At 37.7% G+C, this 24,654-nt stretch overlaps 1 protein-coding gene across 1 annotated transcript; it reads left to right on the top strand.

The window, feature by feature from the left end:
* The first annotated feature begins 893 nt into the window (after positions 1 to 893).
* On the top strand, positions 894 to 5,750 carry paqr7b (progestin and adipoQ receptor family member VII, b). The gene is made up of 2 exons (XM_027001624.2): positions 894 to 1,044; positions 2,000 to 5,750. Exon 2 carries the CDS (start codon positions 2,033 to 2,035, stop codon positions 3,095 to 3,097), a length of 1,065 nt encoding a protein of 354 aa, XP_026857425.1. The 5' UTR covers positions 894 to 1,044; positions 2,000 to 2,032; the 3' UTR covers positions 3,098 to 5,750.
* The last annotated feature ends 18,904 nt before the right edge of the window (positions 5,751 to 24,654 follow it).

The raw sequence follows: 24,654 nt of genomic DNA, 5'->3' as shown, positions 1-24,654 counted from the left end.
TTAAACATTATTCTTTATTCTTCTGTCTTCCCGAAAAATTCGAAGTAGTTTAGTATTTACCAGCTGCAGTTATGGTGGCAATTGCAGTTATTAAGTATTTACAGAACAAACTAGACATTCTAGTTTGTATTTACAGAACAGACTAGACATTCTGCCTTGTCAAGTTATACCTTATATATAGGGTGGAAAATGTTCCCTTTAGCAATGTAAAATGACAATTTTGAATAAGTTGAATTGCCCTATTATTTATTAGTACATTTGAATTACTATTAGGATAGTGTATATGTGGTTACATTTTAGCCAGAATAGCACTATCTTTACTATTGCATGATGTCAAAAATAACCTCAGAAAAGGAGCATCAATGATCCAGGTGATAGGCTTACTTCCTGCTCACTGAATCGAACCACTGGAAGTAGAAAGCAGAGAAAAGACTCACGGGCCTGCTGTCTAAAGTCATGATGAAGGAGCTCCATTCACACACACAGAGGCTTACAAAGCCACATTGTCAGTATCACACCCTTGTGTGGGCAACATTCCACATAACTCCTCTGTCACGTTAGAAAAACAACAACCTTATTTCATAAAGTGACAATATTACGATTTGGCTTACTTAATTATTACATGATAATCATCCATGATTTTTTTTTTCTCCAACAAGTAGTATCAAATTTTCATCTGACAACTCTGTCGACGTCTTTCGCACTGAATCACCTTTTACCAGGGCGACGTTAGTAAAAAGCGTTTTTTTAGTCTCCTCATACAGAGTACAGGCTGCAGTCGATTAACAGCCTTTGGTATTCTCGAATTAACTGCAGAACAGGAAAAGAGGGTGTTCCACACCCATCTGATTGGACGAACCACCTGCCAATCAGCAATACAGCCATCTGTTTCTCTAGGGAGCTGTCAAGAACCTCACCCGCAGCAAGTTTATCTTCAGATATTTTATTTTCATCATGCTATTTATGTCTTATGTCTCCATATACGCACATGTAAAACCATCTTTAAAAGCTTTTCACTGATTTAACGGATTATCTATTGAAAAGGTAAGCCGGCCCCAACACCGATGTTAGTCTTAGATCAGGGTAACGTTAGCTAGCTAGCTAAATATAAATACGCTTCCTTATATCTATTCATATATTGAACAGGCTTTTTCAGAAATGCAGGCTGTACGTAAACGTCCATAGTGTCACTGTAGTCTTTTTCCTCAATGGCGCTAGCTTCAGTGCTTGCAACAGTCTAAAGATCAGATTAGCCAAGTAATTTTTCACAATCAGCGTTAGGTATCGTTAAAGGTTTTTTTGCTTTTTTTTTTTTTTTTTTTTTTTTTTTTTTTTTTAGCATGTTTTACTGACTTTTCTGCGAAGGTGGTTTCCCTCCGATTTTGCTCAACCCAGTAAAAGGCAGTTGGCACCTTTTCCTGTAAATGAACCCATACAAATAGGTGTCCTATCCTAGCTAACCCTTTTCCACACTTGAGGGTGTGGAGAATGGATTTCTGGATGTCGGATGCAATCATTAAATTATTCACGTTTTACTGACATTGTGGGGGTTCGTTGGGATTCTTTAATTACAGCCGTTTTCAGTCGCTTCCAATGGCCTTTGGACCTCTGATTTAAAAAAATTGAACCACCTTAAGACACCGCACGATGGTTCGCGAGAACTATAAAGGTGACATTACGTAATCGGTTTCCATTCATTGTGTCACAGTGAGAGATTACTTCTAAATAGAGACTGTCATGATAATCAATTTGGTATTAGCTTGTTCATTTGTTTCCCCACTCCATTCTGCACTCGTTTTTTTTTTTTTTTTAAATATATAATTTTATTGGTTTTAATCTGATAAATGGTCACATACGCTTCTTACGTTGCCAAAGATACTTGGATACAATACTTGGAAATGCATATCATTTAATCATTTAACATATATTCAAAAACAACAAATTTTTACTCTGTTATATTAAATTTACATTTTTGTATGTATGTATGTACACACTACAGATCCCAGAGTTCTCTGCTGTGTTCCCTCTCACCATGGCGACAGTAGTGATGGAGCAAATTGGTCGTTTGTTCATCAATGTCCAGCAGCTTCGCCAGATTCCCCAGTTCCTGGAGTCTGCATTTCCAAAGCTGCCCTGCACCGTGACTGTCAATGATGTACCCTGGGTATTCAAAGAACCCCACATATTCACAGGCTACCGGTTGCCTGACCAGAGCTGGCGCTACTACTTCCTCACGCTCTTCCAGAGGCACAATGAGACAGTCAATGTGTGGACTCACCTGCTGGCTTCACTGATTATCCTTGTCAAATTCCGTGAAGTGTCGGAAACAGTGGACTTCTTGCGAGACCCCCACGCCCAGCCACTCTTCATTGTGCTTTTGGCAGCGTTCACCTACCTGGTCTGCAGTGTGCTGGCCCACCTGCTCTCAGCCAAGTCTGAGCTCTCCCACTACACCTTCTACTTTCTGGACTACGTGGGCGTGGCTGTCTACCAGTACGGCAGTGCCCTGGCCCACTTCTACTATGTGGTTGAGGAGGAGTGGCATACTCGAGTCCAAGGGCTCTTCCTGCCGGCTGCTGCCTTCCTGGCTTGGCTGTCCTGTGCGGGGTGCTGCTATGGCAAGTACGTGAGTCAGCGCCTGCCTAGATACACGCACAAGTTCTTCCAGGTTGTGCCCTCAGGCTTGGCCTACTGCTTAGACATCAGCCCAGTGGTGCATCGCATTTATCAGTGTTACAGCTCTCCTCAGAGCTGCATCGACCAAGCCGTGACCTACCACTGCTACCAGATCCTGTTCTTCTTGGTGAGTGCCTACTTCTTTGCATACCCACACCCGGAGTGCTGGTTCCCTGGGCGGTGTGACTTCATTGGTCAAGGCCACCAGATATTCCATGTGTTCCTGGTGCTGTGCACACTCGTGCAGATCGAGGCTGTGCGCCTTGACTACAGTGAGCGGCGGCCCCTGTATGAACGTCTCCATGGCGACTTGGCTCATGATGCCGTTGCTCTCTTCATCTTCACGGCGTGCTGCAGCGCTCTGACCGCGTTCTACATGCGCAAGCGAGTTAAAGCCTATCTAGAAGAAAAGCAGGAATAGCTGTCTTGAGGAGGCAAGGATTGAGGAAAAGGCACCATAACCTCACTGGCCCTGAAGGAAAAGATCACACTGGTATACTAAAGACACAGAATGTTATGGACAAACTGCTGTTAAATTGTGTCTTGTGGATATGAATGTGGGGAGTTGTTTGTTTTGTTCTTTGTTCCATATCCTGCCATAATGTATTTTCAGTCAGCAACATAGTGTTTATATCTACACTGCACTTCTACCTTAAAACTCTCAAATTAAGAAAAAACCTGGAAGTGAGTAAGGAGGTTTTGTTCTGATATCTGCTCATGTTTTGCTCTAAAGGGGTCAGTGAGAAGCCTTTCGCACCTAGCATAAATATGCGGTTAATTTTGTGGGATAAAAGTCACTGCAAATGGGATTACGAAGAGATGTAAAGAGAATCTTTGTGTAACACTAACTGACTATGTTTATGTAGCAGTAGTGAGAATTGAGATTTTTTTAAAGTTGGACCCAAACAAGTGGTGCTTTAAAGTTAGGCAGTTAGAGTATGGTTGCTAGAAGAGATACTTGAAGGCAGCTTTTTCATTCATCAGGACCAATAGCCAATTCTGTATTGTATATTTGGGCAGAAAAAATCAAAAGCAGTCATTCCACTTCAGTTGCATCATGCGTGAGCTGAAAAACACAAAAGAGGACTATGCTGATTGGTGTCATGCCCTTAGTTACACTGTTTTTCATGAGTTAAAACAGTGAACTGCAATTACTGAGTGTTTTGTTTGCCTCCAACATTGTTGTCCCATGTTGGTTTAAATTAGTTTGCCTACTTTTTTCAGATGGTACATTTGCCAAAATGTTTTAGGCTTATGATTTTTTTTTTACTACATCATGGTCCTGTAAGGCAGGTCGATTTTACTAATGTATTTGTCCCACATTAAACATTTGAAGGATCCTTTCATTTGTTTATGTTGTTAAAAGGGGCCTTGAAAAGTCATTGCATTTTATGCTTTTTTGTAAAGAAATCATTCTTAAAAGTTAAATTTCATCCATTGTTGAGTAAATTAATTGATTTTAGGCCTATATATAATTTGAGATCTTTATTATTAACATTTTGCCAAAGAGGCTTCAAATGAATTGAAGACAAATTAATGATGTGCCCTTGTTAATTTAAATGTCTGTCTTTGTTATCAGGATGCTCCTTTTGTACCCAAAGGGCTACATTGTCAGCGTTTGCCTTTACATACTTCATGATGTCAATGCCTTTGTGCATATTGCCCACTGCTTGATGTTTCTAGTAGTTAAAAAATGTTGGAATGTGTGTTCTGATGTACCTGAGTACATGCATGCATTCATGGGCAAGTGTAGGTGTGGTGAGTGTGTATGGTATGTATGGTGTAAGTATTCCACTTAGTTCCTCGTGATAAGAAATATGACATTTTTTTGGTCCAACACTCACACATACTTTAATTACATGTTCATGTTATTCAGAATTCTGCATGGCCATCAAATTGAAAATGGCGCATGCTTCTCAGTTCTCTGTTGTGATAGATAATCTGCCACCAGATCATGGGCCAGTTTCCCAAAAACTTTATTTTAGTGCAGACATCACTGCACGATAGTAGAAAAGCACTTTTGGAACAATCTACTTAATTGGGGATCTTGATACTTAATTGCTTTTTGGAGACCGCACAGTGCGGTTTTGGAAGATGGCAGTGTTTTGTGTACTGTAATTGCACCAGCAGAGTATGATGGATATGATGTCAGTGATAGATGCACTCACAGACTGTTGACATAATAGAGTAGGGTCTCAGTCTGATGAAGTGACTGATGGATGAACTGATGATGATGATGATTTCTATGGCAAGAATTGTGTCATAAAATGATGTCAATGTCAGCAATTTCTTTGTAAAGGCCCCAAAGATAAAGATTATTAAGCAGTGACCAAGTATATTACTTATGGGGCTAATATGTAAGTATTAAGTATTAAGTGCCACAAGAAATCTGATGAGCAGTAAGTGCTCATTAGCAGACCTGCAGCCTATTCAGCACCATTTGATGCAGCTAATTTACCCTGTGTGAGAGAGAATGAGAGAGACTTTAATGCTTATTAAAAGCATTGGTGCACATGCTGAGGGAAGGCAAAGAGCTGACTTGATGTCATTGAGGAAACAGCAAAAGAGGAGGTGAGCCCAAGACATAACCAAGCTTGGACTTACTGCCTGTCTGCACTTAGGCTGCAGTTGAAATGGACAACCCCACTAAACCTCATGACTGACTCTGTTAAACTGTGGACCTAGTTTATAATTTCAACAGGAATAAGTACTTGGCCCCTGATCTCTGATTCAGCAAAGGGATCTAAACCGGTTTTCACATACTTGTGCTTTAAACATTGTCATGATGGTTGGGGTTTTGTGGGCTCTGGTAAGATCGTGGCAAGACATTAATCATGGGAAGAGTTCATTTATTGTTTCCCCTGAGCTAGCAGTGGTGGGACCCTCCTGGTGCTCAGTGGTCTTAATGCTGAGCTCTCACATGCTGACTTGGGCTAACACTCTTTAATACATGTCCTAATGTGGAGTTAGGCAAAGATCAAGAATGTATATTATCTACTTTAAAAGTTAAAACAATGTATAAAACATACTTATGTTGATGTAATGTGGAGTTTCAATAAAACAACATGCTATTGCTCATCGCCCTTTCATTTCAGACTGGGGCTGTTTGGCCTTTTCCCATTGTTTTTCCACTGATGTCATGAGGTCTTTCAATTCATAAAATTGGTTAAAGTATTACAAAATTTGTAATGTTTGGTTGTCTTCCATGTTTGCCTGGTAAGTCCCAGTGTCGCAAGGATATATGTTCTCAAAAGAACACAGGACAAAATCTCTGACATATCCAGGCCACTAGGTGTCAGTATATCAGTATAATGGCTGTTTGATCCTCCTCTGGCCGACAGTAGTCACCACAATAATAACAATTTTAAGAGAAAAATAAGTAAAAATGAAAAAATAAGTTAATGTCTAATCCAATTTTTTAGAGGTCCTAGTCTTGCACCAATGGTGTGCACGTGTCCAAAACCCATCCTGCAAGAGAACGTCTATTAAGGGCAATGGAGAAGTATTTGGCTAGGGTGGAGGTGTGGTGGGCTACAGCAGGGGACATCAGGGGGTGGTGGGAGTAGCCATGGCAGCTGAGATGGGTGGAGGCTCAGTAACATCATGACATCCTGCAAGAGAATGTCCATTAAGGGCAACGAAGAAGTGAAATGTATAGCACAGTAATCAAGAAATTCATAGAAGAGGCAGATTTTACTGATGACTTAAGCCTACAAAAAGCCAGCTGTGAGCATACTGACATTATATAATCAGAATGATGTTATTATTAAATTATTAATTTGCACCAATTTAACAATTAGTCCACTAATTTTTAATAGTTTAAACCAATTTTCATTTATTTAACATAAATTACATAATGCATTATAGCCACAAACCTTATACAGGAATGGGAAGCACTTTGCCCCAAATAAAAAAAAAATGTTATTAAGTTTTCTTTTTTTGCCCTTTCACCCAGGGATCTAAAAAATCACATACAATGTATTTTTATGATGACAGAGTAAGATCACCATACTTCCACATTGTTTTGAAGAAATAATGTAATGAGATGAGATGTAACAGTAAATACCAAATATGTAACAATCAGCCAAAGAATGTATAGGATCATTCAAAGAATGTGTAATATCATCCAAAAGAATAAGAAATTTGTTGACATTTAGTAGTTAAATATACCTGCATGGTGTCCTACCATCAGGTCCTTAACCAATTGTGGTACATTATGCAGCAAGATCAGTGTCACGGGATGTCCCCCCCCCACAAGTCACGTGGTACGGCCTGCCGCGTGCGGGGGGGGTCACCCATGTTTGTAGCCACACCCCCGTGAAGGCACGCACATGTACGGGGTTACGTGTTAATGTGTGTTTGTCTATTTAAATCTATATGTTTTATTTAATAAGTGTTTCACTTCGAGGGAGTCTGTGCATCCTGCTCCACGCACACTGGCATTCGGGCCAGCGACAACATTACAGAATGACTAACCAGCACATAAGTGTTTGTTATGACACTGTTTTCCACCCATAGATGGAGTTTGCCTCAAGTTTTCAAGTATGGGAGACCAGAGCAAACTGGATGAGCTGACAACTGATATTAAATCCAACAGCAGAACAGCCAGAGAGCTTGAAAAACCAAAGAATAGGAACAATACCAAAACACCAAGTCCACCCAGAAAATAGCATTGGCTGAGCCTGGGTAACTACTGCAGTAAGTAGAGTTAGAACCACAACTCTCAGGTTTGCCAAGCTGACACGTTAACAGAACACCACAGAGGTTGTGCAAAAGAGTTTAATGTAAAGAAAGAGACTGTCAAGGGAAAATGGGCTGACGTGATCAAAATGATAGAGCAAAAGGACAACTGACAAAAACCTGAAGGAGTCTAGAGAAAGAGAAAGTGAAAGACAGCCCAAGGGCTGGGAGAACTCTGTTAAGGGTTTGTAGGAACTCAAGTGTGAAGAAGGCATGTCTCAAAGCTTAAGGAGAAGCTTGAAAGTCCAGACAGGGAAGACACCCAAGAAGCAACACTTGAGGTCTCTACCCAAAATACCAGCCTTGTCATTTTTTTTTTAAGAATACTTAAAATAAAACCCAACCAAACAAACAAACAAAAAAAACCCCTAAGCCCCAGGGAGCCTGTGAGTCACTCTTAATTACTCCTGAATACTTTGGGGCCACTCTCTGCCTCCCTCTGTTGGCTATAGATGACCTAGCAGATGACTCAGCCCTGGACTGGGCCCCTACAGTATGCTCTTGTTGAAGGCCTGTTAATCCCAATTAAGGTCAATTGGAGGAAGCTGATAGTTTTTTTAACTGCAAATTTCCTTACTGCAAATCTTCCTCCAACTTTTTCTTTTTTTTTTTTTTTTTTTTTTTTTTTTTTACTGCATTAGATGGTAGTATTAATTTAACAGCTATGAGCTTGAGTGACTCAGAGAAGCAGGTAGATGTATTTATTAATCAGGCTTTTAAAGGTAAGCAACTATGATGGTGGGATCATTGTTCAGTACATAAATCATTGAAACATTGCATTGAACCAGTTTATAAGAACTAATAATGTAGAAGACTTTATACTTTACATTTACATTGTACATTTTTGGCATTTAGTAGTCACTCATCCAGAATGACTTAAAAAGGGCATTTACTCATGGAACATATCCTAGTCAGTATAGTAGAGTCAAAGATAGGTTAGTCAAAGATACCGCTGCACTAGAATACTACTAAAATTCAGGAATCAATGCTGAAACTTAGAAGAAATACCAAACGAAATCAAACAATATCAAACAATAAGTACTAGGGTGTTGGGTTATTGAACAGTAGTATAAAAATTCCATAGGTACAAGATCAATGATCATATAAATGCTCCACAAATAGATGAGTCTTCAGTCTGATGAGTCCTCAATCTGTGTTGAAGACAGCAAGGGAATCTGATGTGCAAACAGCCATTCCACCATATAGGAGCCAGGGCAAAGAATAGTCTTGAAGCTTGTCTTCCATGAGACTTGAAGCATGGAGCTTTTAAGCTGAGCAGTAGAGAGAAAACCAAAGCACACTAAAATCTCAAGATAGAGTTGTCATAATTCATCAGTTCAGTACTGTGTCTGCCCCCAATTCACATTGAGGTACCATGCCTGCAGTGAGTAATTACAGCTAATAACAGCTTACAAGCAACTAGGTCCAGACTAGAAGCCTCGAATTTAACAGAATGCAAGGCAAAAGTAATTATACTCAGAACCTACCTTAACCAGAGGATAATCCAAGAGAGAGAAACCAAAGCACACTAAAGTCTGTAGTGAAGTGTCAGAGTTCAGTGCATGAGTTCAGTGCTTTTGCTGATGACATTTTCTTAATCATTTTTATTTTCTTAATTAAATCTATAATGTTTCCTTTGCTTGTAATTCTACAGTGTCACACATTCATTCTGTGTGGTTCCATGTACATTCCATGCAGTGTCCATTAGCAGTAAAATGCCTTGCCACTGGAAATGACAAATCCTTCATTTTGGTTGTCCAAAGGTGTTCAACAAACAAACGTCCCAAGACAGATGGGCCCATTTTAGCACCCATACCACTAACTCTTATTTGTGAGTAGTACTTGAAGTCAAAGGTGAAGCAGTTTAGAGTTATCATGAATTATGAGAGTCTTGAATGAATTAAGAGAATATCCTTGGGAGATTTCTTCTTAGGTCTTTCATCAATAAAATGCTTTGTTTCTGAAACCATCTTCACTAGGGATGACAGTATATAAATGTTTATAGTTTTTCAAAAACGTAGGGAGTAGGTAGGTAACATTTTTACTTTAGGCATTGAAGGATTTCTAGAAAATGTGAAGTCTTTAACATATGTAGGTAAGAACTGAACAATTAGTTGAAAAATTAGTTTAAAAACTGGCAGAGTATTTCTGTTGGGCAAGGACAAGCAGACACAGTACGATGACCAGGACTGTGTTCCTTATGAATTTGAAAGTGAAGATAGAAATGGATACAGTGAGGATTATCTACAATAAGTTTCCAACAATCTTACAGTAAGAATCATCAAGGAGGTGTCCTGCTGAAATGATATGATTAATAGTGGATTGACTGTAACTGCAGAATGATGTCAGAGGTGTTCTGCCTATAAATCTTGGTATCAGAAAGCTGTGTTATTGCTTCCTTCTTGTAAAGATCCTTTCTCCATACAACAACAGCTCCATTCAAAATGTCACTTCTTTTATTTTACTAATTTCTATTTACTTCTTGCTTCTAATTTTTCTTTCACAGGTATTAAAAAAATTGAGTGCTTCAAATTCTTTTGTAGGAGGTGTCTATGAAGACTTAGTTTAGTTAAATTTAGATAAGTCAAGGTTTTCACCAGTGTCATGATGTGTGTATAAAGTGTCTTGGATGATTTTATTAAATAAGCATGTAGTCTTAAAGAAAAAAATCTTTAGTGTCAGCAATGAACTTAAATGGAGAAAGAGAGAGAAATACTGAAAATTGTTGTGAAGTACACAAGGTTTCTGATGTGTTTGTATGTGCATATATTAATATATTACTACACATATATGTAATACTGCACCACATCCAGGCCTCTGGTAGAAGTCTCTTATTATATAGCCTGTACTCAGGAAGTCTTTACATTTTGCAACAAAAACTACCACAAGGTGGCAGTCTTGTCAAGCCTTAAAAATATTCTTTAATGCAGCTGCTAAATATTTTAACACTTCTGTTCCATTAACATAGTGCTATAATACTGTCAGCTATGCCTACATAAATCCACCCATAGCCCCAGGAAACTGATTATGGATTTAGTCATGCATTAATTTGTGTGCATGTACCTCAAGTGTGTAAGACAGTTTCCCAAGACTGCTTTTGGCACCAGGTACCAAATTTGTGACTTCTCCCTCTTTGAAATAGCAGGACAATTCAGCTCAGGCTGAATTCACATAAGTGCTCTGTGCCTCAGTGCCTATCTGTTCCTGACTTCCATTTTCTGCACTTTCCAGGTCTCAAGCTGTGGTGCAGAACTGTGAGAGAACTGTTGCACATTTGATCAGGAATTAATATATGCTCTACAAAGACCTGTTTGGTCCGCCCTTGCTCTCTGTGGTGAAGATAGCGGACTGCCACAGTTCTGATATTCTGACAAGGGAATATTTGTCCATTTCTTTCCTTTCACTAGTACATTAAGCATGAAAGGTCTCCAAAGAATTTAGCAACCTGAATTTATAGATAATCTTGCAATTTATAATGCTCTTGTATAATTTTACATGCCACATTTTTATCTGAACCATGGTGATTGAGACAGATATTACTACTCATGTTATTATTTCTGATATTACTACTGATGGTTATTTACAGTTCAAAACAGAACAGGCAAATGCTTCACATTACACCTGTTCTTGTTAAATGTTGCTGAGTTGTCTACAATTTGCCTACACCTTTTCAAGCATACAAATGTTGATTTTGTACTTCTCAATTGTACTATTGAAAAAAAAGGCTAAATGACTGAAGACTTTGTGGGTAGGTAATAAAGTGTGGATTAAGGCTAATTATGCCTTTGTTAATTCCACCCACATGGGTGAACCAGTGGGAGGAGATGTAGTTACACAATTCACATTAAACCTTCTGCCACTCAGAAAGCTACATGCACATATCCCATGCTCCTTGTGTGTGTGTGTGTGTGTGTGTGTGTGTGTGTGTGTGTGTGTGTATGTGTTCTCACATGCTTTAGAGTGTGTGCTTGAGCTTATATGTTATCACTGGTAAAAAAGCAACCTGCACTATAGTCACTGTGAAGAAAAACAAGAAGTACATGTTCACTCAGACATGTGGAAGAAATCCTTTAAAGTTAGAACGTAAATCGCCTTCTGCCATATATCTTTGCTCTGATGAATTCCCTGTATTGTATTATATGGTTAGCAGACTCTAAATCATACAGGCGAGATGGCGATAATCACCTCGCCGGCTGCTTCCTGTCCTATAACTATTAATTCTCTCTCTTGTCTCCATCAATTTTCCAGTCTGTGGTCTTGAAATGTTCCCTTGTCTTCTCACCACTCCTCCTGCCACCATCCCAGCCTCAGTCTGAGAGCTTTACAAAGCCTCTGTCCACATTTGCCATGCTTTCTCTAAATGTTCCATTTGCACTGCCAGACAATGATTTGTATCGAGGTTGGCGAGGTAATATCAGATGGCTTGCGTCTCCTATCATGTGGGGTAATTAAAGGTTGGACTTAGTGGAGGGATCAGCTTTGTTCAGGAATAATGAGTCTCTCTCCTTTCACTGTGACAGCCAGCTCTCCTCTCCTTCTCCTTCCAGTCACAGCATGACCTAAATTTAGCTTTTCCCCCATACCTTTGTTATTCATTCATTTTCATATCACTGCTTTTCATTATCTTGTGGAGAAACCTAGAAAAGAAAAAAAAAGTCCCGTGGCTAAATCCCTATTGCACTGACAGAATTATAAGTCATACTATTGTAGTAAAAATGAGTGGGAAAATATATGTGCATATTTTGTGAGCTGTTTAGCTTCTGTGTTATGCTAAGCTTGACTTGATATAAAATATAATATTTATCAGATAGAGCATGCTACACTTTAGTCAATATATACTAACATACGCTTAACAGAATACCACCTGATTTAAGCACTGAAGAGAATGATGTAACTAAATAATTTTAGAATGTCAAGGTAATGTGCCAATCTACACTTACATTTAGATTTAAAGCATTTAGCAGACACTACTGTCCAGTGAGGCTTACAAACGTGCTTTGCTGTCTCCATAGATATTCAGAAAGGTACCATTCCAAATGATGTTATCAAGTCAGTCATGTTAAGAAAGCTTTATTGCAATGAAAAAATTCCTTCAAGTCATTCTCTGATGTCACTGATGCTTATCTACTAAAGGTTACCAGAAGATCTTGCATAGATTCCAATACTCAGTACTATCCTAAAATTCATAGGTTTAGGACATGCAAGGTATATATATAGCATATAATTTTCCCTGCAAAGAGACACATAAATGTACTTTAGAGGGGCAAAAGGATTGCCAAAGCACCCATGGTTTAGGATATGACAGAACATTCAACAAAAAAACTCTTTGCCAGATGAAAGACCAAAACTGCAAGGGATACGACTTTGGCTCTTTTAGCTGATTTAAGACATTTAAGCACAGTGGATGAATCAGTGAAGAGAGGATAAAGTGCTTTGAGCTGTGAGGGCCACCTAACAGATCAATGTAAACATTACGGGCATTTAGATGGCTAATGATGATGCAGGGAAGTATATTTTGGCTGGGTGGTGAGAGGTTCTCTGTCTACTTTCACTTAACTGACATGAATGGTGTTATTAAGAAGGAGTAATGGTTTTGTGGCAGAGGTCATGTGCAAAGAGCTTTTTTTTCTAATTACTGTTCACTGTTGCAAGAGCTCAGAAAGAACTTTTCTGTCAGAAAATGAAAAATTAGTTTAAAAAGTTGTTCTATCCTTTTCTTAACATTAATCCAATGACTCCATTGTAACCCTTCATTGTAACCTGAATCCATCCATCACCCTTCTTTTGGGCTGGGGAAAGTTAATTTAAAGGACTGTATATTATGATGGAGTTTGGCAGTAAACTAATATCTATTGGTAACACCATAAGTGGAAAATGTTAGCACAGTTTTTATACTATGCATGTATTATAAATTGGTCTCATTCAACTTTCAAGCAGGAAGAGAACTGTCATGCCAAAACTCCAGAATGGCCAGAACTAGGCATTTGGTAGAACCAAACTATGAACAAATCCATACAACATATAAATGTATATTCATGTAACAACTATATCTATTAATCATCTCTCATAACATGGCTTATCCTTTTGCATTGTTTTGTTTTTCTCTCTCTCTATCCCAAACAGGTTTCTATACTAGTTTATCTGTGTGGCTAGCATTGCTGCTTACACAAATTTATTACAGGTTGAATGGATGGGAAGGGATACACACTCAAACTGATAGAATGAGAAAAAATAAACTAACACTGGCAAGATTTCTTTTGCTTGAACAACTAATTCTTTGGAGGACCCTAAGAGTCACATGATTGCTTTTTCTTTTCAAAAACCTATTCTATAAGGAGTTAGTTTTTTTCCCCATTTTGCTAGTGAGAACAAGATGCACAAAAACACTAGAGTGAAAAGAAACACAAAATAATTTTATGATAAGGCAAGTCAGCACTGTTAACCTAAGACTGACTGACCAATAACACATATTTGTGGAGGGTGTTGAAACAAGCTAAAGACTTTCTGTTAACATGAGTTGACACCGTCACCTGTTATTCCCTGCTTGAACAGCTCTATGCTCTCTCTTCATGCCCTAGTTGTTATGTCTCCCCAGTGAAATTACATGAGAACATGAGACCTTTTAGTGGCTTCTTTTTGTCTGACTGTGTTTCTCTCAGTCAATGCACAAAGGATGAATGAAAATCTATTTAGTTTAAATTCTCTTTTTTTTTCACTCTCTTGGACAAATTTCCATTTCAGTCTCATGTCTCTACTTCCTTGTTAAATATATTCAGTTACTCATATGGAGATATAAAAGGAAGTAGCTAGTTATTTTGACTAAAGAATGTAAAAAAAAGTTAATTGTAAGTGATTGTGTGATCTAACATGTTAACATTCCAATCATGCCTTGGTTTAATGTTGATGTTAATTTAAATACAGTTATTGCATGTGCATGTATGTTTGATGAACCAACAGCAATAATACATTTACACACACACAGGCACATACAGACCTGCTTATTCAAGCAACTCTGCAAATTAAAAAATAAATTCTCTGTTCGCTGGTTAGAGTTGATTTTTAATTTTCACCAGGCTTCTATAACCATGATTCAATTAGCCTTATGCTAAAGTGGACAATTATCATATCTAGAGTGTTAAGCAGTTTATAATGCACTGTCTTCATTCATGCAAATGGTTCATAAAATTGGTAGGTATAGCAGGTAAATCAAGAAACAAATGCACCCTCATTAAAAGTAATGTTACCTGCTCACTGTGGAATTCCAATTTATCTCTTCTGCTTGTTGCAGAAGAAAAAAGAATGGATGCCTGTTCCCATCTTTATGAAACAAAACACAATGTGTTGCAGGTATCTTGACAAAATCTAAATGGAAACGTCTGCATGAAAACAAAGAATGGAAGGAGACAACTGCTGAGGCTGGAAACTTCCTCTCTTTGGATCAGATGGGTGGAAGCAGTGGTGCCCCTTTGGCACATGGTATTAAATCATTGAGAAGAAGAGCAATAGGTAAAGTAGATAAGAATTGCTGGACAGCTACTGACTTGAAGCTCAATTTGCCCAAATTGCTCTACAAACTTGGAGGTTCCTGGGAGTACTTAAAATCTAATCGACACTTTTGAGTTTGTCACTTCACTGAATGTCCCATGCAATCATGAAAATACATGAACAGAGTCACCTATCTTGATGATACAGAGTTTTCAAAATCATAACTTTGGTTTAGACATTTGTGCTTATTTCAGCAAATTACACAAATAAAATTCTTGTTTTTGATATATCGCACATCAGCCATTATTTTAACTTTGTAGAAATCATGTCAGTATCACAGAATTCAGTTCATTAGTGTAGATGTTCAATTAGGGTTAAAGTTCTTACTAAAAAGAGGTAATAAAATCTGACTTGGATAGAGAGCAATATATTATCAGCATTTTAAAATCCAAATATTCTCTCAAAGTTTGTTGAATGTCTTTGGCAGCAATTAATAAAGCAATCTTCTTTACCTGACTGTTTCGTTGAGAATAATTATTATGAAAGTGGCCTATTCAAATAAAAAGTCAATTAGAGTTTGTTTGTTCATATATTCCACAGGTGTACTCATGCATGTTCTACTTCAGTTTGGATATCTCACTCAAATAGTCACAAAGATTGAGAAAAGGACATTATTTTCAATATTTATCTGTGTGCTGTTGGTAAAAAAACTCAGTGGTATGCTATGCACTCCTCTCTTGATATTAAAGGTCCTTAGATCTGCATTTGTATTCCTCAGCGTCAGTTAGTTTGGCTGTAAATATTTATGGCGAACACTGGCCAAGAGCAATAAGGAGTTTGGGTCTTCTAATGATAACACTTGGGAATTTAAAACGAAATGTTTCATTAATTAAATATTATTTGTATCTATGGGACCATAAAGGCAATTATGATGTGTAAAATAACTACTTCTTAGGTTTTCAGTAAAGGTCAAGGTGAGCTTTATATTTTTTGATATATATGAAACACTTAATCATTTAATCTGACATGGGTTAAGATATCTGAAGGTAGTTTGTCTACCTAACATGCACTATGATCTTACCTTGTTTTAATGTGGCAGGTTTTTTTTTTGGCATATGGAGTGGTAGAAGAGATGCCAAGAAAGAAGAAGCAGCACACAGTAGAGTGGTGGGTCTTCATGCTCCTGACAGGCACAGTGAGCTAGAGAGGGCTCCTCTGTCTTTCCAACAGATGGTGAGAGGAAGTGGAACAGGCATACGAAGGGATGAGAGTAAGGTGAATGAAAAAAAAAAAACCCTTGCCAGACAAGAATATGTTAGCTATTTAAGAAAGCAGAAAAAACATGATCTAGTGCAAAGTGCAATTCGATTATATTAGTTTGTTTCTCAAACACTAAAAGACATGAAGCAAAATAAAACAAATTTAAATAAACAAGTATTTAAAAAATAAATATAGAAAGACTCCCAGTTACAGTAGAAGGACAAACCTAAAGGAAGATACATTTTTATACTGCTGTGCACTCTGTGTCCCACCATTAGCCTTGCATGCTTCTCATTCCAGAGCTCAGCCTTGTCTGCCTACTGACTGGCTTCCTCAGTTTTACATGTTTTCAATCATGGACCCATTAACGGCGACTTGTATTGTCCTTTCCGGCCTTTCAATCCTGATTCTGTGCCTATTTTTATATTGCCTTGGCAGTTCACTAGTGTTTTGACCTTGGCTGTTTGTGCCTTCTTAATCTTTGCCCAAATGCTCATTCGCTCACATCCAGACCTGCATTTGTGACACTATGATGCCTACTAATGGTTTGAACAGAGCTTTACTGCAATTGTCCATTAGAACTATTAACTGTAAGGGTGTGGGGCAAGAGAAAATAATTAATGTACTTATTTTTTTAGACCAGCATTCCTAGGAGACTCATTTCCAGATGCATTGATAGTTAGTTGTGTTCTCTATAATCAAACAGAAACAATGTCATAAACCAATATATTGAAAATACTTGTAAAGTCCAAATACACCATTTTGGATGGTTATGTCACTGGCAGATACATGCGCATTGTGATGGCAGAAAAACAAAAAGATATGCAACAAAATGGGCCAGATCCACTGAATAAGCAAAAAATGTATCTAGGATGCCAGAATATGAATGGAAATACAAATTACTTTCATTTTTATAGAAAACCATCATCGAAGCCCTTTGAGGCAAAATGCAGATGTATATGGTGGCAAGCCATTTAATGGACAGATTGTTTTATTGCCCTACATTAGCCTTGAAATAATATTTGGATCTATAACTACAAATAACATTTTTACATAGACCTAGACAGTACCAGTACCAACAGTAGTTCTGTAATGCTGTAGCTGACTGAGGCAGACACAAGTGGGCAGTCAAAATTTATTTATTTACGGTGAGAGGCAGAAACTGAATAGGCACAAGAACCTACTGAAATAAAAAGACTGAAAATAAACAATGTTTTGATTTTTTTAATAAAATAAAATAGATCATCCGGCCTTGAATTATGCATTGGTGTCCTGCTGTTATTTATGGAAGATGAAGTAAATGCAGAGAGTTGACTATGTTTCTCAAAGATCTAGTACAATGCTACAAGAAAGTTAGTAAATGTTGTGAATAATTGAATGAAGGTTTTCTCTACAGCAATAGAGTTTTAAGGGTAGAAATAAGATTCAATGATTTAATTAAATCTGTCTAAATTTTTTATATAGAGTCGAAGAACCATTATTTAGTGACAAGTTCTAAAATAATACATAATATATTTTAAAATCAACTTATTCAATTCTGAATAAGATGTCATATCAAGGATAAATTCTGATGCATCTGTTTGACCCACCCTGACCTGAGACAATCATTATAACTCTGTTGTCCAATTATTTATTTCATGTATCCTCCATTTCAAAGTTGTTTCTATCTCAGTGTTATTGGGGTGAATATATATATATGCCATATTCCTAAATATGGCATATACTAGAGGCTGAATTACTTTGGCCACCCCCATTTTATGCTTATCTTGGATCACGTTGAACTAGGGTATTTGTCCAAGTAGGTAAACTGCTGTGTCTAGTTTTTTTCAGATAAAGTATAGCATAGATTTAGCTGTTACCTAATATCCAGCTAGAATAATGAGACAGCTACTAGTACAGTGCAGAAATGAGAGGCAGAACAGAGATAATGGACTAGACTAGACTTGGACATAGGGAGACAGAGGGGGAAAGAGAGGGAGAGACTACCTATCCCTTAAACACCAAAATCACAACCTGTTCTGCTGCAGCAGTTAATAGATAAATAAATAAAAATAATAATAAAGCAGTTCTCATTACAGCATTGTATAGGGCATCAAAATGTCAAAAATATTAAGTGTTTATTTATTTCACAGTAATACTACTAAAAGATTACCAACACAAACACACAACTCTACTGAAAGGATTTACAGGTAACATTCACAAGACGTTGTCACTGATAATTCTAGCAAGTTATCTCAATACATTTGATAACTACTTGACATCTATTAATGCACCATACTTAAATATGTCAGCAGAGATTGAAAATCTTAAGCATATGCTTTTTTTATAAAACTAATGCAACTGATCTTTAAGAACTGTGTTTAATTACAAAGTCACTCAAACCTTTCAATGTTCCTAGGTGCAGACCATGTGATACCCATTATAAATATGTGAATACGAGATGTCACACAAGGGTAATCTCTTTGGTAAAATTAAATTAATTCAAAGAGTATAGTGGCAATGAGTAAAAAAATAAATACACTTATGTTTTAATAAGTATTTGAATTGGGGTGGAATATTAAATGAGAATTTATGCTGGGAACTGATGAATAGACCTGAAATCATCTGTAATGGACATACTAGGAGTAATGTTTAATGTTTGTATGGATAAATACAAACATTTTTGGCATGATAATAGCTTTTCCTCTTGCTTTATTGCGAATGTTTGCGATAAACCTGTGGTATCTGTGTATCTGTGGCACAGTTTTATAGTCATATTTTTAAAATACTTGTCTTTTGGAAAGTGCACATGTAACTTTCACCTTTCATTGGCTTATTAAATCCAGATGTAATGTACATCTGAATCATTGTGTTACTCCACTACTGAAACTGACATATTAAGAGACTAAATAAAGCCATTATTAGGCTATGTGGGGTGAAACTGACCAATAACTAAGAAATGTACTAAGACCAACCTGCAACATAAGCAATAAAACCAGATGCTAGGGTTTTTCTGTATTCATCACTAGATCCCCCAATGATTTGAGAATAAGCATGAAATATTTTTCCTCTAGAATGGCCTGAGTTTAGCATAGCATTATTTAAGGGTTACTATTTTATCAGTGCTAATTAAGCATAACACTAGCTTAAAATTTTTTTTTTAGAACGAGTCATCAATCTGTTGTGATATGCAATAATTTGTGAGCCCACTAGATAGGAGTAGTGAGTAAAAAACAGAAATGCTAGATCTGTTTAGTAAGTAGCTTTGAAGAATTGGCTCTGCTATTAAAAATGTGTGTAGAACTGTATTAATTAATAAATAAACAAGTCATACTCGTTCATTTGTTTTATTGATTATAAGAAACATTACACATAAGATCACCAACTACCAAGTTTGCGTCACAGTGAAGAGGGCTAATATTTAGCTAGCTGGTTAGCTAAGGCAGCAAGCAGAGAGCAAACCCAGGCTTACATTATGATTTCAGTGACCTTATATGTCAGACTGTACAAGATAATGCCAGTAAAATCTTGGCAGAATTTTATGTTCGACTACGCGATATGGTGTTTTTAAAGTTATACTGTTAGATTCTCTAACGATAGATGTGCAATTAAAGGAAATGACTGTGCAACTTTTCTCTAGGCATTGTTGCATTGATGCCAGTATCCATCATTTGGGAGGTATAGATCAAAAAGGACAGGGAATCTTGATACTGCAATAATAAGCTTTTCCTCCATGTGTCACAGAAATGTTTGAACACGGAACAAATGTTTCAAACAGCATTGTTGACACTGAATATACAAGCAGTGGCTATCTATTTAATTAGATAGATTCAACGCATTGGCCAGACTAATTTACATAAAGTCAAGCTTGTCACTGTGTCCACCCAACTCAACACACTGGATCCATAATGCAGTGTGTGGACGAGTCTTCCTATTGAAAATGTATGGGATCCGTTGCATTGCATTGTCACACCAGACCATTGTATGAGGAGGCTTGGCAAATACTGCAGTGTAACCTTTTAAAAGTACCAGTAGTGCTTAAAGCACACTGTTTTAATAAACCTGAGATGGAAAACATAATCAGTGCTGGCATCGAAACATTCGTGATTTAAAACCCGAAGGATCACCTCCAGTGCTGACCCAGAGTTAAACATGAAAATGTTACCTGTAAATCAGTGTCAGGGTTAGGGTTAGGGTTAGGTTAGGGTTAGGGTTAGGGTTAGGGTTAGGGTTATGAAATTGAGCCATGTCCTGCCAGGAGAAAGATAAGGGTACCAACTCTACACAGTGTTGCAGCACTACATAATCCCTTTCCCAGAGCCAAAGTTTCAAAATCTTCAAGATTGCAGGAGGCAGCTGTAGCTGTGAATGGGAAATGACTGCGGCAGGTGGTGTCAGCATTGTGGTGGTAGGGTCACAATGGTGGTATGAGGCTACTCTATCCCAAATGGCCTCCTTTTCTTCCAGTATCTGCAGGCCTCAATGAGCCGCAGCTGGGTGACTATTTTATTCACGCCGGTCTGCAGTGTCCCAAGCGAACAGACAATGTGCTACCTGTGTTCAGCCTGCGCTGCACCAGGTCAGTATGAGCACATCACTGAATGTGCCCATTAGCTGCTCAGTAGTTCTACCAATCTCACCTGCTTGCTCTCACTAAGTCACTCTTGGCTAAGCTGTTTGTGTGCACACGCAATGTGTGCGGTTTCCTTGTTAATCTGTCCTTTCTTTGATGTTTTGGCTGCTTATTTCTTCACGGAGGCAAAGCAGAGGTCTTGATGTAAGATTTGATGAGTGCTAATTAATATCCAATCTTTGTTGCAGATTAACAGTCCAAATTAAACAGATCAAATCATGTACAAGAATTTGAGTAAAATATTTTGTATCTTTAGAAGATTTTCTTAGTTAAGGTCTCATCCCATCCTTCATAACCAAACAACATGTCTGCTCATTTTGGCTTTTTCCTGAAATATTGTGCAATATCCAATTTTTGTCTTTAACCCCAGCACAACCAGCACCTCAGCCTAATTCAGTATTAATGATGACACCTTGGATCACCACAGCCTTGTTTCATGTAGAATTTCATGAAACATATTTCAATATCCACCCCTAGAGACACTTTTATAATGCTGTCATATATTGTGGAATTTGCATTTGCATAATGAAGTCCTCTGTTTATTACAAACTTGCACATTCATTTCACCAAGGACCATTAAACAACCACAAAGTAGTAAAGAAAATGAAAGCCGTTGCACAGAATAACAAATTAAAATGCAAATTTTACTTAATCATGATCTGTGCCTTTCCATGGGCCAACACAACTTTAGCCAAGTAGGTAATGCCAAGTTCTAGGTTTGCTTCACACATGGAGAGGAAACCTGGCAAAACAGCATACCTGTGAGATTCAGATGGCAACACTTATGATGTCACTGGCTGGGGCTTTTCATTGCTGCAGAAGCAGACTCAAAAATGTGAATGCAGGACACAAGGCTGGTGGAGAGTAAACACATCAGTCTGATGTAGCCATGTTTTGTTTGACAAGTTTGCTATATATGAAGTGCTGATCGCAAATATAGGCAGGTAAAAGGTCAGGTCGTCTGCTGCTTGATCAGCCAGCCAGAATGCAATTTCCTACATGATAATCTTTTGTTTACTCTGTGGATGTCCATAGAAAAAAAATATTGCTTTCTGTCCCTTACAGCAAAGGAAGTGGGAGCAAGGAAATGCAATAATACTATGAGTAAACAAATGATGCCACTGAATAGTGGAATACAAATTTAATGCAGTATCTTTTCAGTTTAATACAGTACTTTCATGGCTTAAGTTAAAAGTTTTCTTTTCAGCAGCTTTTCAGCCCCACACAATGTATTTCTTAATATAAACACATACAACAATTTTGTAGAGGTTCTGCCTTACCCAAATCCTCATTTTGGCTGCATTATCAAAACAAAAGAACTGAGTTGAATGTGAAATCAGTGTTGACAGATGCTGACTCAGGTGGTAGGAAGGCGAATGTAATAGTCAACTTGAAAATGGCAATTACATTGCGAATCTCTGAAGAATGCTTTCAATTATTCTCCTGGATTTGCTATTCCTGGGCAAGCAGCCATGACAATTATCGTATTGGAATGTGGAGGAGAAACATGCTGTGGTCATCTTCACACAAGCATCCTGTGTCTTGAATTCACAGTAAGGTTAACTGAAAGAATGCCACTAAAAAGTGGAATCCAGTTATTGTCTTTTAGCCCTCTCTACTTCACCCTCCCCTCACAATGTGCTCTCACTGCACATTTATCACAGTGTCTCATGCAGAAGGCTGCCCTGACCAGGGGCTAAAGTCATGTTCTTTTCAGCTCTGCATGGAGCAAACTATTCACACATGCTTTGCCTATTTGCACAATAGGCATCATGCAGGAGTATTTTTGTATTCTTATCTTGAAATTTTTCTGCTTTTGTTGTCAAATTAATTCGCACCATTGTGCCACATCTGATAACGCAAATGTTCATAAGTTTACCACACTGGCACAAACAACAAAAGTAAACAAAAGTTTTGTTCGATCAAGAGTCCCTAAAATTCAATCTAAAAAAATGCTTTCTTGCTTTCTAAAATCAGTAGACAACATGAGAAACAAATGTCACATTGTCACTGAGTCTTGAGCAATTCCAGAAATAAGAAAGATATGGTCTGATATGAAATAAGATTTAAAGCATCACCAAAGCAAGGCAGTATATAACTAAAATACATGACAGAATATGTCACTATAGGTGAGGTTGATTTGTCAGGTGTTGCAGTGGAGGACATTCCCCTATACCATGACTGCTGATATCAACTGTTAAACAATGTAAATGACTTAATTGAAGGTTAATATGTCACTGTATATAAAGTCATTAGGCAGCATCATAGCATGTCAGACCTTAGACAATAAGATAATGGCTATTGTCGCAATGTAGGTTGCCATGACTGAATAGTAATAGTAAATAGTTAAACTGGTGTTAAACTGGATAATTGCAACATGGCTATATGCCAAGCTTAATTTTATATTCATATTCAAACTTCTTATTAATGAAACATGCAGCTAAAATACACACTATATATTAGTCTATATTGTCTTTCTCACTGAGGAACAGTACATGACTTGAAAGGTAAACTCATAAATTTAGTTTGTACCAAAAGAAAATTCTAAATATAAGAAAACTGATGACTGCAGCAAGTGCTCATAAATTGGTTGTATGAACAGTTTAGGAACAGATATGTCAGGTATTGAAGTTTATGTGTTGAAAGCAGGAAAAATGGGCAAGCATAAGGATCTGAGTGACTGTCAAAGGCCAAATTGTGATGGTTAGACAACTGAGGCAGAGCATTTCCAAAATGGCAGGTCTTATGGAACCATGAACCATGAACCGGTGATAGGGTCAAGCATAAGGGGACAGGGTAATGGGAGCTCAAGGCTCATTGATGTGTGTGGGGAACAAAGGCTAGCCATGTGGTCTGATCCCACAGAAGAACTACTATAGATCAAATAGCTGAAAAGTTAATGTCGGCTACAATAGAGAAGTGTCAAAACAAACAGTACATCTTGGCCTGCTGAGTATGGGGGTGTGTAGTTGAACACTGGTGTGTCATTTAAAACATCTAAAATGAGCATGTGAGCAACTGAACTGGACCATGGAGGATTGGAGGAAGGCTGTTTGGTCTGATGAATCATGTTTTCTTTTACATCATGTGAGTGGCTGCATGCATGTGTGTTGCTTCCTGGGGAAGAAATGGCACCAGGATGCACTATGGGAAGAAAGCAAGTCAACAAGGGCAGTGTGATATTATAGGTAATGTTCTGCTGTGAAACATTTGTTCCTGGCATTCATACAGATGTTACATTGTTATATATGACCATTGCAACACTGATGCAGACTGAGTACACCCCTTCATAGCAATAGTAATGCCTAACAGCAGTGAAATCTTTTAGCAGGATAATGCACTCTGCTGCAAAAAAAACTGCAAACATTGTCCAGGAATGGTTTGAAGAACATGATAAAGAGTTTGAGGTGTTGACTTAGCTTCCAAATTTGCCAAATCTCAATTTGATCAAGAATCTTTGGGATGTGCTGTAAAAAACATGTCCATGGAGGCCCCATCTTGCAATTTACAGAACTTAAAGGATCTGCTGCTAATGTCTTGCTGCTAGATACCACAGGACATCTTCAGGTCTTATGGCTTGACTGGTCATAGCTGTTGGCAGTATGAGGAAGACCTACAGCTGATTGGTGCACACAAAGCCATGCATGGATAAGTAAATGTGTATAATGTAAACTGAAGTGATTGAAATGAGAATTAAAAATCAGATAACAATGATGGCTTATGGTATGGACTAAGTAACAAAATCTTAAGTATTTGATACATGGTTTGTTGCTCTTGTGATATTTTTAATTGAGTGTGTCCAATATTACTACAACAACAAGCAGAATGTCTACAGAATGGTTAAGGCACCCTAAGAAGAAGAGCCCAATGCCATTTCTAAG

This window comes from Electrophorus electricus, chromosome 10 (assembly GCF_013358815.1).
Source record: "Electrophorus electricus isolate fEleEle1 chromosome 10, fEleEle1.pri, whole genome shotgun sequence".
Lineage (NCBI taxonomy): Eukaryota > Metazoa > Chordata > Actinopteri > Gymnotiformes > Gymnotidae > Electrophorus > Electrophorus electricus.
Note: the sequence above shows the minus strand (reverse complement) of the source record. Positions and strands in the feature narration are given on the sequence as shown.